Raw genomic sequence first — 14,541 nt, forward strand, 5'->3', positions numbered from 1 at the left:
TTTTATTTGCAATTAGAAAAATGGGAATTACTTGCCTCGTCACCCCTTCAGTACTGCACATAGTTGTAAAAACGCCATCTGATTTTATTCCAATTCCACTATAGTGGTATCTGTAAATATATATATATATATTTTAGTTTCTTCCAATGATGTTTGAAAAATTAAGGTTGCCATTTCCAATAATTCATGGTAAAGATTAATTATTCATGGTAAAGATTAGATATATAAAGCAGTAAATTCATAGGGCTGTACTTTTTTCGTGTTATGGGTTGACGTTTCAAATAGTGGCAACAATTTTACTGAATTCTTTTTTGATGATTCAATTTGATAAAAATTAAATTAGGCTGTGATTGATTGGTATAGGAAACACAAATCAAACAGTAAGAAAAAACAAAGATGTAAATTACTTTGATGCGCAAAAGGCGGCTAAGTGCTTGTGGCATTACTACTTCACGGTTGCTTAACTACAGTGCTGTTTATTCTATCCGACCATTTCGGAAAATTGAGAAAGCAAATAGAAAGTTATTTTTTAGTTAATGTTGTTGATTATTAGAAATGGGCCTATTCCACCAGAAACTACTTTTGCGATTACATTTTTGATTTAAATTCTTTTAAACTTTAAAAAACGAATCGCATGATTAAGAATGCGAAAAGAGGATGTCTATATTTTTCTAAAGTTACTATAAATTCCTTTTTTTCTTCTTCCAAAAGTGAACTTATTCCATCATCCCACTTTCAAAAAAATCGGCCGGTATTAAAAAGAAAATTCAACTCAAAATTTTATAAAATGAAATAAAGCATAAATTTTGTATGATGTTTTTCTTTTGTCTAACTTTAAAGCTGCAAGTCCTGCTGGTAAAATATTAGCCGAAACCCTTAAAAATGTTTGCAAGGTAAGCTGCATAAGTTCAGGCTCTGTTTTGCTTTTAAAAAATCCAATTTTATAATTAATTAAATGTTAGCTCATGTGGTTGTGGTGCTCAATCTTAAAGGATTCTTATAATTTTGATTTATCCCGGTATCCCTCTAAAAAGAATTCTAATTTTTGAGTGATAACTCATCCTTTTAAATAGATTTACTGTTTAGATTATATTTAAGTAGATTTGTCCTAACAATTCAGGAAAATATATCTGGCAATTAGTCTCCTAATACACGAGGAGTTGAAATCAAATTCAAGGACGCCATTTGTAAAGGAAAAAAAAAAGAACTAACTTGGATTGTCCACGTGCACCGAGACGCTTGGATGTGACCTCTGGAAAAGTATGACGGACCAACTGAAATATAAATAAGAATAAGTGCTGGAGAAAGTGTTCAAAAATGAATTTTTTTATGAGCGTTCCTGAACATATTTTAATGATTGAATCCCGGAAATCGTTGCTGAAAAATAAATGACTATTTTTGAACAGTTTATTAAATTTCGTTGGCATTCCGATAGTAGTAAAACAACGGAACTAAAATATGAATAAGAATAAGTGCAGTTTAGTGTTCAAAAATGAATTTTTTATGAACGTTTCTAAACATATCCTGGGCCAAGCATTAGGAGAAATTTGCCTTAGTGGAGGATTTTTTGATGGAACTTACCCGCATTTGCGTTACATGGAGCGGTAAACCACGCAAACCTTCCACGGTTCTGAAGGCAAGGGGACTCTAACTCATGAATCTGTCAACCACTGAGGATATTTTACGTCAGCATTATGACCGGTGCAAGCCGGATGCGGAATTCGTATAGACCAGCTATTTCTGTGATTCGAATCCGTTCGAATCCGGTCTACCCCCTGAGCCTTCACGGTTCCGAACTAAGTGATTGAAAAAGAATTCACTGTTTGCATTTGGCACGCATTAAAGCTTGTCTCATTTTCAAGTGCGGAGATGTTTCTCCTATTACTTCGGCTCTGAAGTAAACTCTGCGTCCGAGGAGTTGGAGGCAAGTGTCAACTCCTGGTGAACGAACTACCCACACATTTCCGTATTATTTTCACTGGTGATTATTTAAGGGCGTTCTTAAATTCAAACGAAAAAAACTGAGAATCTTACTTTTCCAAATGTAGCTTTGCATGTGGGTCGCGTATTTTGATTCTTGCAGAAATCTGTATACTGCGCGTACAAAATCTCTCTTGGAAGACACACATCAGGGCATGGAGAACAATTTTCTTTCAACCTGGATAAAAAAATAAATTATTATGTACGAATTAATGCATATTTATTTATCCTAATACAACCTCGATTGGTTTTTATATAGAAGGTTGCTTTCCAAGGTTTTGGATTAGGGTAATGTGCCTAGAATAGAGCAGATTGCTACGGATCTCGTTTTGAAATTAAAAGGTTTGCATGTAAACCGCATAACAAACTTTTTTAGGTTTACATTAAGTTTACATTACTTTTGTTGAGTGAAAATAAACCTTATTTTGCTATCTGGAATGTTTTGCCGAACTTGGCTGCATAGTCTCTGTAACTAATAAGCACCCACATTATTTACTGATAAGTTAGTTATTTTATGAAAGATTTCATTTTCCGATGTACAAAGCTTCAATTGAATTTGAATATCAAAAAGAACATACCACTCAACTGTTATAGAAATGTGCAGTTTTCTTTCTTTCGCAGAAGTGGTCAGTTTCTTCCTCTTTCTTTCATTCATCTCAATTGATCAAAGCTGAAATACAACAGTTATTTATATACCTTCTTCGTAAACATATGTGTATAAAACATTAGGGTATACTCAAACACATTGAAAATTTTATCAGAGCTTAACCACGCATTTTTACTGACCCGTTCTCAATAATATTTTTTTTTAAAGGAAGAGAATTTCATAGCTGCCAACTCTACTAGATTTTTGAGTAGATTACTGGATTAGGCCAGTTTCTCTTGGTCTATTGGTTTAATTAAAATTCTCCTGGTTTTTGAATATTTTTTATTGAAATAGAATTTGTTTACAGATTATTGCTTCCTTGCTTGAATAATTAAATAAGTTTTAATAATACATAATGATGCAAACCTCATTTATTAAAAATAGTTCAAAACTTTTTTTTTGTTCGAAAATGTTCAGTTTATTTTTTATTCAGAACTCTCTTTTTAAATTAACTAAAAAACTCTTTTAGCAATCCTTGATGAATTAAATGCCTATTACTATTTGAAATTATAAGTAAACATAGTACATAGCATTTCAAGTAGGTTTAATGTCAATTTTTCTATTTTGATGACTATAAAAAGTCCCTACGTGTAAAATATTTAGTACATACATTATGCAGCAATAATCGTGAAATTTATATTTCGTAAAATCTACTGTATTTTTTCCTATCCGTGTTGGCAGCTTAAATGAAAATTACAATGTCTACAATTATGATAAAATATGCTGGTTTGAGATAAAAACATTAAGATAAAAAACCAAAAGAGTGTACCATTCTTTAGCTTCAAATGCTTGTCCGGGGAACTGAGAAGTCGTCCCAGACTAACGGACTACCGTGAATTTCGAGGCTATGCATAATTATTCAGTATTACGAACTTAAGCATCATAAGGTTTGAGAACTGCATTTGTTGCCATTGTGAACTGGGTAATTGTCCTTGGGTATCAATTTGAAAAGGTATTTTTATTGATTTATATTATCTTAATTTTATTTCATTTTCCAGTATTCATTTGTCAAAATTGAATTCAAATAGACCCGGATGTAGCAATTTTTACCTCAATTTCATGATTTGGGTGACACACTCGGTGAGTTAGGCGAATTAGTCACAAAATAATTAAATAACGTAAATAGTTATTTGTGGGTAATTTTTAATGCAATTTTTGATAATATTATCAGAAAATGTCAAATTAGCATAAAAGTAAGATAATTTAGATAAATAAAAGTACAGTTTCAAATGTGTATAAACAACCAGTTGATTATAATGGGCTCCCCTTGAGACGCACGATGACATTTTCGGAAATGACTAACTATGCAATTCTCAATCCACGTTTGTAATCGTTGTTCTGGATCATCCTGTATTCTATACTTCCACAGAAAAAAATAAATAGTCTTAATCTCGAAACCAGTGAAATAGTAAGTTGACTAACTGTCTAAGTTGATCTTAAGTTGAATCACCAAGAAAAGAATTTATCCTGTATGCTAAAAGAGAGCAAAACCGTTGTGACCACCTGTTGTCTTGTATGTTGGCCTAGGAGTGTTATTTAACTAACACTTTATAAGTTGACCCACAAGAAAAAGAAGTTTCATAGAAATTTTTTTTCGCTGTTATGTTGTGTATTAGAATTTAACGGAATTCGTACAGTTTGTCTAAGCCACGGATGGGCAAACTTTCTTGGTCGAGGGCAAAAAATCGAGAAAAAAATTGTTTGGTGGGCCAAGTAAGAACTTCAAAATTTATTTTTAATTTTTTTTTAAAAAAAAGTGATATACAAGTTTTAATTTAAATATTTAGTGAGATGAATGAAATTGCGATTTCATTTTTAAAAGTACCTTATATTGAGGTTCGAAGTGAGATGTGCTTATTTTAAGGAACGAGGCTAAATGCTTGTCTGTTAGTCTACTTCTGAAACGATTTTTCTAAGGTTCATAGTTGAAAACTCTTGTTCACATAAATAAGATGAAGCAAACATAGCACTGATTTCCTGGGCATGAAATATTAGATTTTGAAAACTAGGTTTTGGTAATGATTTAGAAAACTGAAACTTTGGCATATTTAGAAACAACTGCTTCAGATGATTATTAGATTGTCCCCTCGTTGGAGCTTAAAATACGTTGTCTGCCACATGTGAAGTACAATTCACCTATATTAGATTCCATAAGTTTGCTCCTCGAAAAAGACAAACGCTAGTTGGAGCCAATCTACGACTATTCTATAAAGAACTTCTTTCAACATTTTACCAATTGAAGCTGTCTGTGCTAACTATTTCCATCAATTTATGTTTTGTAGAACAAAAATAAAGAAAGTAAAAAGGTCATCAGTACTTTGTTAAAAAAGAAAGAGCAGAAATAGCTTTAAACAAAGTCGGCAAGAAAATGGATGTATATTGTTTATATTTATCACGGATCGGCAAGTTAAAATTCTATTCGCGGGCCGGATAAAACCTTCCGACGGGCCACAGTTGGCCCGCGGGCCGCAGTTTGCCCATCCCTGGTCTAAGCTAAGAACTCCTCCCACCGCAAAGTCTGGAACCGTCTATGGATGTGCTATGGAAACAAAATTGGCGCATTTTAGAAAGGGTACTAAAAAAAAACTAGTAGCTTCATTCTAGGACTAACACAATAGACCGAAGAAAGAGATTCCCTTTCTCTCGCCGAAACCATTCCAAAACAGTGACCCCGGACTCCTGCTGGAAATAGTCATACCTCGTTACCATAGTCACCGCCACAGGCTCAGACGAATGTCTGGGTGAGTTCTTATTTCACACAAATTATAAAATAGTAGAGCTAACTTAAGCCTCTTGGCGTGTAGACCGTATAGTGAAACAAATAACCCATACGTTATGATTATGTATGTTAGAGTAATATGATACAAAAAAAAAATGATTCCTATCTTGTAGTTCCTTATCACAAAAGCAATGCACTGCAAGTGGCACAACTTCACTGCATTAGTTTTAAAATGCACTTCATATGATTTATTTTTTTATTACCTGAAATGTTTTCTTTTGTAATGTTGTTCAGAAGGGGCCAAACAAACGGAGTTTTTGGAATTAAAGCCCCCTCACACAGTTAAATGAATCATTCAAAAATCAGAATTAAATTAGTTTTTGATCTAATAGTCGATTACACAAGAGAACATTTGTAAGTGTGGAGAATTAAGAGAGATTAAAGAATATATAAGACGCGCGCATGCGCAAAGAATTACGTAACGATTCCCTCCACGTCATCAGATGATATGTTCTAGCTCAGGGGTCCCCAACCTTTTTGTACCTAAGAGCAAATACCAGAATATCGGTCGAGTGGCGGGCACCATTTATTTTTTCAAGATAAATTTATAGTTGGTAGACATAGGAAATAATATACACTGCATGTAATGCACAAAAAATTTAATTTAACATATGAATATAATTAGTATTAATATCCTTGAGTAAAATAAATTATTACGAAATTGCTTGAAAAACATACAAAGTATAAGAGTTCATATATTCAATCCGCGAGTGGTCAGCTATATTTTGCTTTGTGCTTATATCTGTGGGAATGGAGATCCTTTTCCTGGCGATTTCTATTTTGGTTAGGTTTATCATCCATATTGAGAAAGCAAAACAAATTACGTAACATTTTATGGGAAAATTGAAAACGGAAATATTTTATTGTTGGGCACAAGTAGCGGGCGCATCTAAACCGATCGAAGGGCGCCATGGTGCCCGCGGGCATAGGGTTGGGGACCCCTGTCTAGCTAATGAATACAGTTGCTGTAATGCGGCGCTCTGTCTTTTACTATTGTTGTAGTTTATGTTAATAAAATGTTGTTAATTACGATCTGCCTAATTAATTAAGAACCTCGATGGACATCCTTTAGACAATAATAAGTAAGTAAAACGATATAGTGGCCTCACTGCCTGGACGTGCATCGAATTGATGCAAAGCAGATCGTAAAAAAATCAACTACGCAGTAAAGAAACCATAATTACGTAAGCATGGATGCTTCAAAACAATTACGAGCGGCTTCGCGGACAAATTTTACGAAAGCCTTAAAAAAGGGTCATAGAGCTAATACTTGCAAAGTAAAGTATGTTAGATGTTTAATTTGTAATAATAGAAATTTTTCTATTTTTTGTCCTGATAATCCGAAAAATAAGATCGATAATGTTTCGAATGAAGAAAACCATGAAAACAAAATAAGTACGTTAAATAATCAAATTCAACTCTCAGACGTATTGCTTCAAACTTTAATTGTAAGAGTTCATAATGGTAAAAAGGAAATGTTAATTCGTGGAATTATAGATACTGGTAGTATGAGAAGTTATATTTCTGAAGATGTTGCATAACGTATGAGTTATATGCCTATAAAACAAGTAGAAATTAAGCTATCACTTTTTGGTGGGGTCGAAACTGAAGAAAGTATGCAAAATGTATATAATGTAGAATTAAGTAGCATTGATAGGAGTTATAGATGCAGATTTGAAGCTTTAAGTCAAAACCAAATCTGTTCTGATATTAAACAGATTACATGGTTAAAGAGTTACGAAAACTTAATATTTAAATAAGTGATTTGGAGAAATAATTTTGTAATTTTGATAAAGGAATTAAGTTGTTGATAAGGGCAGATATTGCCGGAAAATTATTTACGGGTAGAATAAAAAACTTGAGTGCAGGACCTTGTGCGATTCACTACTAGGCTAGGGTATACTTTAATAATTGGGAAGTTAAATGTTGGCAGTATGCCAATGGGGGAGAGCGAGGGTTCTTGTTTCATTTCTTCACTTCTCGTGAAGGAATGATTTATGGAAATGAGACGCATTAGGAATTACGGATCCAGAGATAGACAAAACAAAAACTCAGTTGGAGAAAGAAGCATTAAATCATTTCGAGAATACGATTCAAGTCAATTTGGAGGGGAGGTTTGAATACGAAAAAGAAATTAATTAATTCGGGTAATTTTGAAGCTTATTCTAACGTATTTAATGATTGGTCATCTTTAGGGATTATTGAAGTGGCCAACGATGCAAAGGTAGATAATGTTCATTATTTGCCTCATAGAGCAGTGGTTAAGGAAAATTCTAGTACGAAAATAAGGCCGGTTTTTAATGCATCAGCCAAGTCAACCGGAAAAGCATCTTTAAATGAATGTTTGGCTACTGGACCAAACTTAATAGAAATGATCCCGTCTATTCTTAATCTATTTCGTAAGAATTTTGTAGGTATATCTGCGGACATTGAGAAAGCATTTTTACAGATATCAATACGGGAAAAAGAAAGAGATTTTTGTGGTACAGTGAAGACAATTCGGACGAGCTTAAAATGTATCGGCACAGAAGGGTAGTCTTCGGAATTACCTCAAGTCCTTTTTTACTTGCCGCTACATTGCGTTACCATTTAAATGGAGTTTATGAAAATTTAAATAGTACTGCAGATATTCTTAAACAATCATTGTATGTAGATAATTGTGTAACTAGTCTAAGTACAGAAACTGAAGCTCAAAATTTTATTTTAGAATCACAATGTATAATGTCTCAGGGTCATTTTAATTTAAGAGATTGGCAGACAAATTTACCTGATTTTTGTGTTAAGGATTCATCTATTACAAAAAATGTACCAATTTTGGGACTTATTTGGGACACGGAGAAAGACACTTTGATTGAACGAGATTGAACGAGCAGATAATTCTGACGAATTAATTACGAAAAGAAAAGTGTTAGCTGTGGCTCATCAGGTATTTGATACAATCGGTTTTACGGCACCGGTAATGTTATTACCTAAGTTAATTTTACAAGAAACTTGGAGTTCAAAAATCAAATGGAATGACAAACTACCTGATAATTTGATTAAGAAATTTAATTCTTGGTTTATGCAATTACCTTTGCTACAGAACATTAAGATTCCACGATGGATTTGTCTCGATTTGTCAAATACCTTGATGAGTCTACATGTGTTTTGTGACGCAAGTAAGCTAGCCTATGGAACTTGTGTGTTTGTGAGAGTTGAAAGTACCAATGAACCTTCTGTTAATTTAGTGCATGCTAAGAGTAGAGTTGCACCTCTAAAACCATTGACAATACCAAAGCTAGAGCTTCTTGCATGTTGTATTGGATCTAGATTGTTAGCAAATATAATTAAAGATTTGAATCTTAACAATATTGATATCTATTGTTGGACAGATTCAACGACAGTTTTGAGTTGGATAAAAACGGGAACTCAATTGAGGTATTTTTGTTCAAAATCGTGTAAAAGAAACTCGTTCTTTTTAAAATTTATTATTATTTTAAATTTCTGATATTATGGGAAAAAAAACCTTTTAGATAATTTTGTCATATAATTTTGTTAATCAAACATAATGGGGCCGGAATAGCATGGTTAGTAGGGAGTTGGGCTCATGTCCGTGAGCTCGAAGTCAGCCGGCTGAAGACTCCACATGTAGTAAATGGTGACGGGTGCATGTGAAATCTGTAGGGTCACAAAGTCCTCCCTTTTCGCGTAACAAATCATACATCTGGTTGTACTGAATCGGAGATAGATCGTTCTCTGGTTCAAGTCAAAATTACGATCTGTGGATGAATGAATGGGTCAGCCCTATAAACGGGCTGTGACGCATGTGTGGCAGAAGTCGAATTCTTAGCCATAGATGACGTAACCGGATAACAAGAAGAAGCATGTATCGTTTTCCCTAATGACATAAGACAACAACAATAATAAAGAATAATAAACCCATTTATAAATAAATATCCGAAAAATTATAAACATTTAAATTCTAAAGCTCTTAGCAATTTATGATAGCTATAAACTATCAGTATCTGATCTATTAATATACGATATTAAAAATCGGTATTTTAGGCGTTGTCTAACGAAATATGTCACAAAAAATAATAATTATTTTTCCTTTTTTTGGTCTTTATACAGGCACATTATTCTGACTGAACCGTGGTGGCACAGGTGACAGAGCGTTCGCCTTCCAATGACGTACGTGAAACGGGTTCGAATCTCAGCGATGGCTAGTTGATACGAATTCTGCAACCTGCTCGCACCGAACACAGTGCTGACGTAAAATATCCTCAGTGGCAATCGGATCATGGGTAAAAGTACCTTTCCCGTCAGGCTAACCGTTGGAGGTTCTCGTGGTTTTCCTCTCTATGTAACACAAATGTGGGTTAGTTCCATCAAAAATTAATCCACGAAGGCAAATTTCTCCCAATACTTGATCCAGGAGATCCCCTGTCTACTGGATTGGGTTCAAAATAACAAGGCTACAGAATTGAGCATTGGTAGTCGTAAGCCCTGCTCAACGACGGTTATAAAATAAAATAAATTTTTCTGACTGCAAATTGTGCTTCATTTAAAAAAAAGAAAATATTAGTTATAGAGTGTGGAAAGAAAGATTCAGTAGGCAAATCTGTAATACAAGAAATATCCTACTCTCCCCTTCCTTCTAAAGTAGGCCTACATCTTAACAGTAAAGAATTTTATTGCTGAAATATTATCATGCCAATGTATCTAAGTGCTTTGAGTAGGTGTAGTTCGGTATAAAAAAGATCATTTTCGATGTTACGATGATAGGGTGAAGAACTGTAATAAGTAAGTTAAAATTTTTTTATTCTTTTTAAATGAATTTTTATTAAAATATGCACTATTAATTTTATAATTTTTTTCCGGTTCATTTAGTCAACAAAAAATGTTTATTCCCGATACTACGTTTAATTAAACTATCGAATTTTATTTTATTTCATAACCGACATTCAACTCCTTACTCCTCAACGTTCAATTCCGTAGTCGCGTTATTTTGAACCCAGAAGACAAGGAAACTCCTGCATCGAGCATTTTATTTTACCGTCGATGAACAGCTGACCCAATTTTGGGTTTACGACTACTAAAATTCAACTCCGTAGCCTTGTAATTTTGAACAAATCTAGAAGACAAGGAATCAGTACCCCCATATGTATTATTTGTTATGGTTACATGGAGGACTTTGTGACTCGACATATTTAATGTGCATCAGTTGCCATTTACGTCTTCAGCCGGCGGGGATTGAACCCACGACCTCTTGGACATGGCCCCAGTACCCTACCAGCCAGGCTATCCCGGCCCTTGCATCGAGCATTGAGGAAACTGGCCTCCATAGAAAACTGTTTGCTGTAACTGACCCGCATTTGTGTTACATGGAGATGAAAACTTCCCGCTGTTAGCCCTGTGGCAATGGGTTTCGAACTTTTGATCCGTTTACCACTGAATGTAATATGTATAGATTAACCACAGTATTCAAATCTGGGTTATACCTCATTAGGAAGGCTATTTTTGGTTCTATTTTAGGTTTTATTTTCAGTTTAGAACTAAATAATAAAAAGCGTATTAATATATTTGCTATTAATTATTTAGCGTATACATTAACGTAGCATGTTATTATTAGTAAGTATAATTTTCTATGTTGATAGAATGTGTTTTCTACCGTGTTGTTTTTATCTTTGGATTAATTATTATTTAACAAATTCTTTCTTTCAAATTTAAAACATATTTTCATATTCAGTCGGATTGTCGAACTTTAATTTTGTGAATTTTTTTATTTTGCTAATTTTTCCGAGGAACCAAGAACGTTTTTGAAATTTCTTCGTAAAATAACTTCCAAATAGCGAAATGAATTTTTGTATATAACGAACTTTTCTTTGAGGTCCACTTTCACTATTTCACAAAATATTTTAGAACATAGTGGGAGAAATGACCTTGAATTATTTTTCGAAGTCACTGCTCTATGTAATGTTTTACTTCTTTCTCTAAAAAGTTAAATTAGAGAAGGAAGTAAAATCCCTTTTTGTTTGCATTTCAAACGAAATTAAAACAAAATTAAACGGATTTTATCAGTAGCAATAAAATTCATGTTGTAATGCATGTTTAAAATTACTTTTATTATAAATGCAACTATAATTTTAAATATAAATTTTGTTTTTTTCATTGTATGTATATGGTAGTATAACGCTGGATAATGTTTTGCTCGATTCTTGCTTTCCATGCAGATTTCTTTTATGGTTAGGATTTATAAAATAAATGGTAGAGTTCACAAGATGCATCCACTGCCATTTTAATTATGTCTAGGATTTATGAATTTAAAGCCTGTTTTGTGTTGTTCGAGTATTTTCAAAGGTTATTTTCTATTTAACAACTTTTAGATATAACGAACTTTGTATCGAGATTTAGAGACTTCGTTAAATAAAGGTCCGACTGCATTCTTAAAAATATCTTTTAAAGTAAAGTTTAATTTAAAAGTTGATTTAAAATAAAATTCAAAATTTACCTGATTTAAACCGTAATGATAATTTAAAAAAACAACATTTATCTATCTTCCAATCGTATGCCTTGTTCATTTTAAATAATTTAATTTATAATAAAAAATCCGGGTTTGGCTGGACTCACGTTCGTGAGAACGGGATTTCGAATAAAGCCTGCCGAAGACTCCTTGCGTAGCAAATGGTGCACGTTGAATTTGTCGGGTCGGTCACAAAGTCCTCCATGTTCACATCGCAAATTATACCACTGGATTGGAGATTAATCGCTCTCTGATTCAGGTAAAAATTACGATGATTGAATAGATGTATGAATGGGTCCGTCCCATAAAACGGGTGTGACGTATGGGTGTGGCAAAAGTTGAATTCTCGGCTATAGGTGTTGCCACTGGAAATAATCGCACCCCAGTGTTTCATTGGCCCACGACAACAACAACATAGGGGCTGTTCAAAAAGTACGTACACAAAAATTTTAACCCCCTTCGTACAAGGTCTTACTCCCCCCCCCTCTTAGAGTACGTATATTTTATTAGTCTACCCCCCTTTTTCATAAAAATTAAAATAATTGCGTTTTAAATGAAATTAAATGTTTATTTAATATAATTTATTAATTTAAATTATTTAAACAATAACACCGAACTTTATGTACGTACTTTGTATAATACCTCCCCCCCCCTTCGGGATGTACGTACTTTTTGAACTGCCCCATATGTACTAAATTTTTTTGTAAGTGAACATCAATAAAATATTTTCAAAAAAAGTGAAATTCATTAAAAAAAAATGATATTATATTTAAGAAATGACTAGTTTTCTCTATTAATTAGGAAAAATCTATTAATAACTTTTCGCAGCTGGCTCTAATGAGAATAACTAATTGAAATTCCTTCAATATTTTCATAACAAGATACAATAATAATATGTTGAGTTTGTTAATATGTTACAGATTATGATGTTATCATAACACATCTTATCTAAATAACAAACAATTAAGATTGCTTCTTATATAATTTTAGTTCAATTATTTGACCATTTTTAACTCAATCACAAGCAGATCCGATTGCTTAGTGAAAAGCTTTTTCGGTGCTATAAATGGGGACAACATAATTTTGAGGCTATTCATGGAAGCTCTGTCAACGAATACATCAAAATAAGTCGCTTAAAACTTGAATGAACCCTTTTTCTTTGACATTAAAGATCTTAAATTACACTAGAGTTAGAGGTAAACCAGGAGTTAGCCTAAAATCAGATTAGCTTGACTGTGAGGGGAAGAGAATTTTAAAATCCTAAGAACGTTAGTTGATGTTTTTGCTAATTTCATCTATATTTGTTCTTAAAATTGTTTTTTTTTTCTTGCTAGTCATTAATTGTTAGCCTTTTTTTATTAATTGTTAGTCGTTTTTCCGTTAATAGTTAGCTTATTTTTTTGTCAGTTATCCTTTGTTAATTTGCTTTTATAACTATTAATTGCATAACTTATTGTTAGCTATTATTTCCTTATGTAAGTTAATATTTGGCTTCCTCTGTTTATTAAAATTTCTTACTTGTTTTAACATTATGAAATTGTCATGATTAAGATGTCAGACACACTCACCAGTATGCCGAAAAATTATATATAAATTACGAAATTAAGAAAATCAATAAGTTAAATTTACTGCACTGAAAGTATATAGAACTCATAAAATAAGTTCAAAATGTAGAGAAAACATGGCAAAAATTTTAAAATAAAAATGAAAGAAGAAATCATTTAAGAAAATTCTAATATTGTATCAATATAGTCAAAGCAAAATATATCAATACAACAGTGTAAGGAGCATTCAAAAAAAATCTTTTGTAATAAAATAAAAATAACACATTAAGTAATAAAAATCACGTAAAAAAATGGAAAATAAAAAGTAAAGAAGAAATTATCTACTTTTGAATTTATATATGTATATATATACATTTAATTTAATTTACACTTTTCTCGTAATAAAAAAAAAGCATTATAATTTTTATTATATGTTTTCTGAAATTTGGTGGCACACCACAGTGCCGTTGCACTGTGATAAAGAATCACTGGTCAAAACTATACATATAGATGACCAAAACATACTTTTAAACATGGAAAATGTAAATTGTTTTAAAATTTACCTTTTTTCTTCTATTAAGCTCTTCAATTTCAAGTGAGGAATTAGTACTTACTGTTCATCTAGAACTTATAAAAATTTGTCAACCGTAAATAATTCTGTCACTATAATATCAGCTACTGAAATGCATTTTCAAAACGTATTAATACCTCGAATTAATTTTACTACACACCTGGCAATCGACAATGGTACTTATAAAAATAAAAGATTGGTTTCAATAAAAGTTCCAAACACACAAATAAAATGAAGGAAGGCTCTTATCAAAGCTTGTTTGACAAAATTATTCACACTATTGTATCTTATCTTAAGTTTGTAAAGAAAGATAAGTCTCACTGTTACACTTTTAGTGTAATGTCACTCATTTAAATCTTACCTTCTAATTATTTTTATCGCACCCTTTATTTCACATTAATATATTTGATGCATTTCTTTTTTATATTATGTTCATATTTACAATGGATTCTTCCTCATTTAAACATCAGTTTAAGCTTTATTTTATACGAGATTTAGTTTATTTGATGCATTATTCTT

The 14,541-nt window shown here is 32.4% G+C and overlaps 1 protein-coding gene across 11 annotated transcripts in view; it reads right to left on the minus strand.

The window, feature by feature from the left end:
- Positions 1-14,272, minus strand: part of LOC107452357 (DNA-binding protein RFX6) — a 54,592-nt gene extending 40,320 nt beyond the window's left edge. For 5 of the 11 annotated variants that reach the window (XM_043049406.3, XM_016068818.4, XM_016068813.5 and 2 more), the window contains exons 1-5: positions 14,015-14,229; positions 2,559-2,650; positions 2,035-2,158; positions 1,213-1,274; positions 36-110 (exon numbers count right to left, since the gene is read on the minus strand). In XM_043049406.3, coding sequence (XP_042905340.2) covers positions 36-110; positions 1,213-1,274; positions 2,035-2,158; positions 2,559-2,635 — 338 coding nt within the window. In that variant the 5' untranslated portion in view covers positions 2,636-2,650; positions 14,015-14,229. Of the gene's footprint in view, positions 1-35; positions 111-1,212; positions 1,275-2,034; positions 2,159-2,558; positions 2,651-14,014 lie in introns of all 11 variants that reach the window. The other 6 variants (XM_071182944.2, XM_016068816.5, XM_016068815.4 and 3 more) reach the window with 6 other exon arrangements.
- Positions 14,273-14,541: the final 269 nt, after the last annotated feature.

Source organism: Parasteatoda tepidariorum, chromosome 7 (genome assembly GCF_982258835.1).
Source record: "Parasteatoda tepidariorum strain Cologne lab strain chromosome 7, Ptep-v5.0, whole genome shotgun sequence".
NCBI lineage: Eukaryota > Metazoa > Arthropoda > Arachnida > Araneae > Theridiidae > Parasteatoda > Parasteatoda tepidariorum.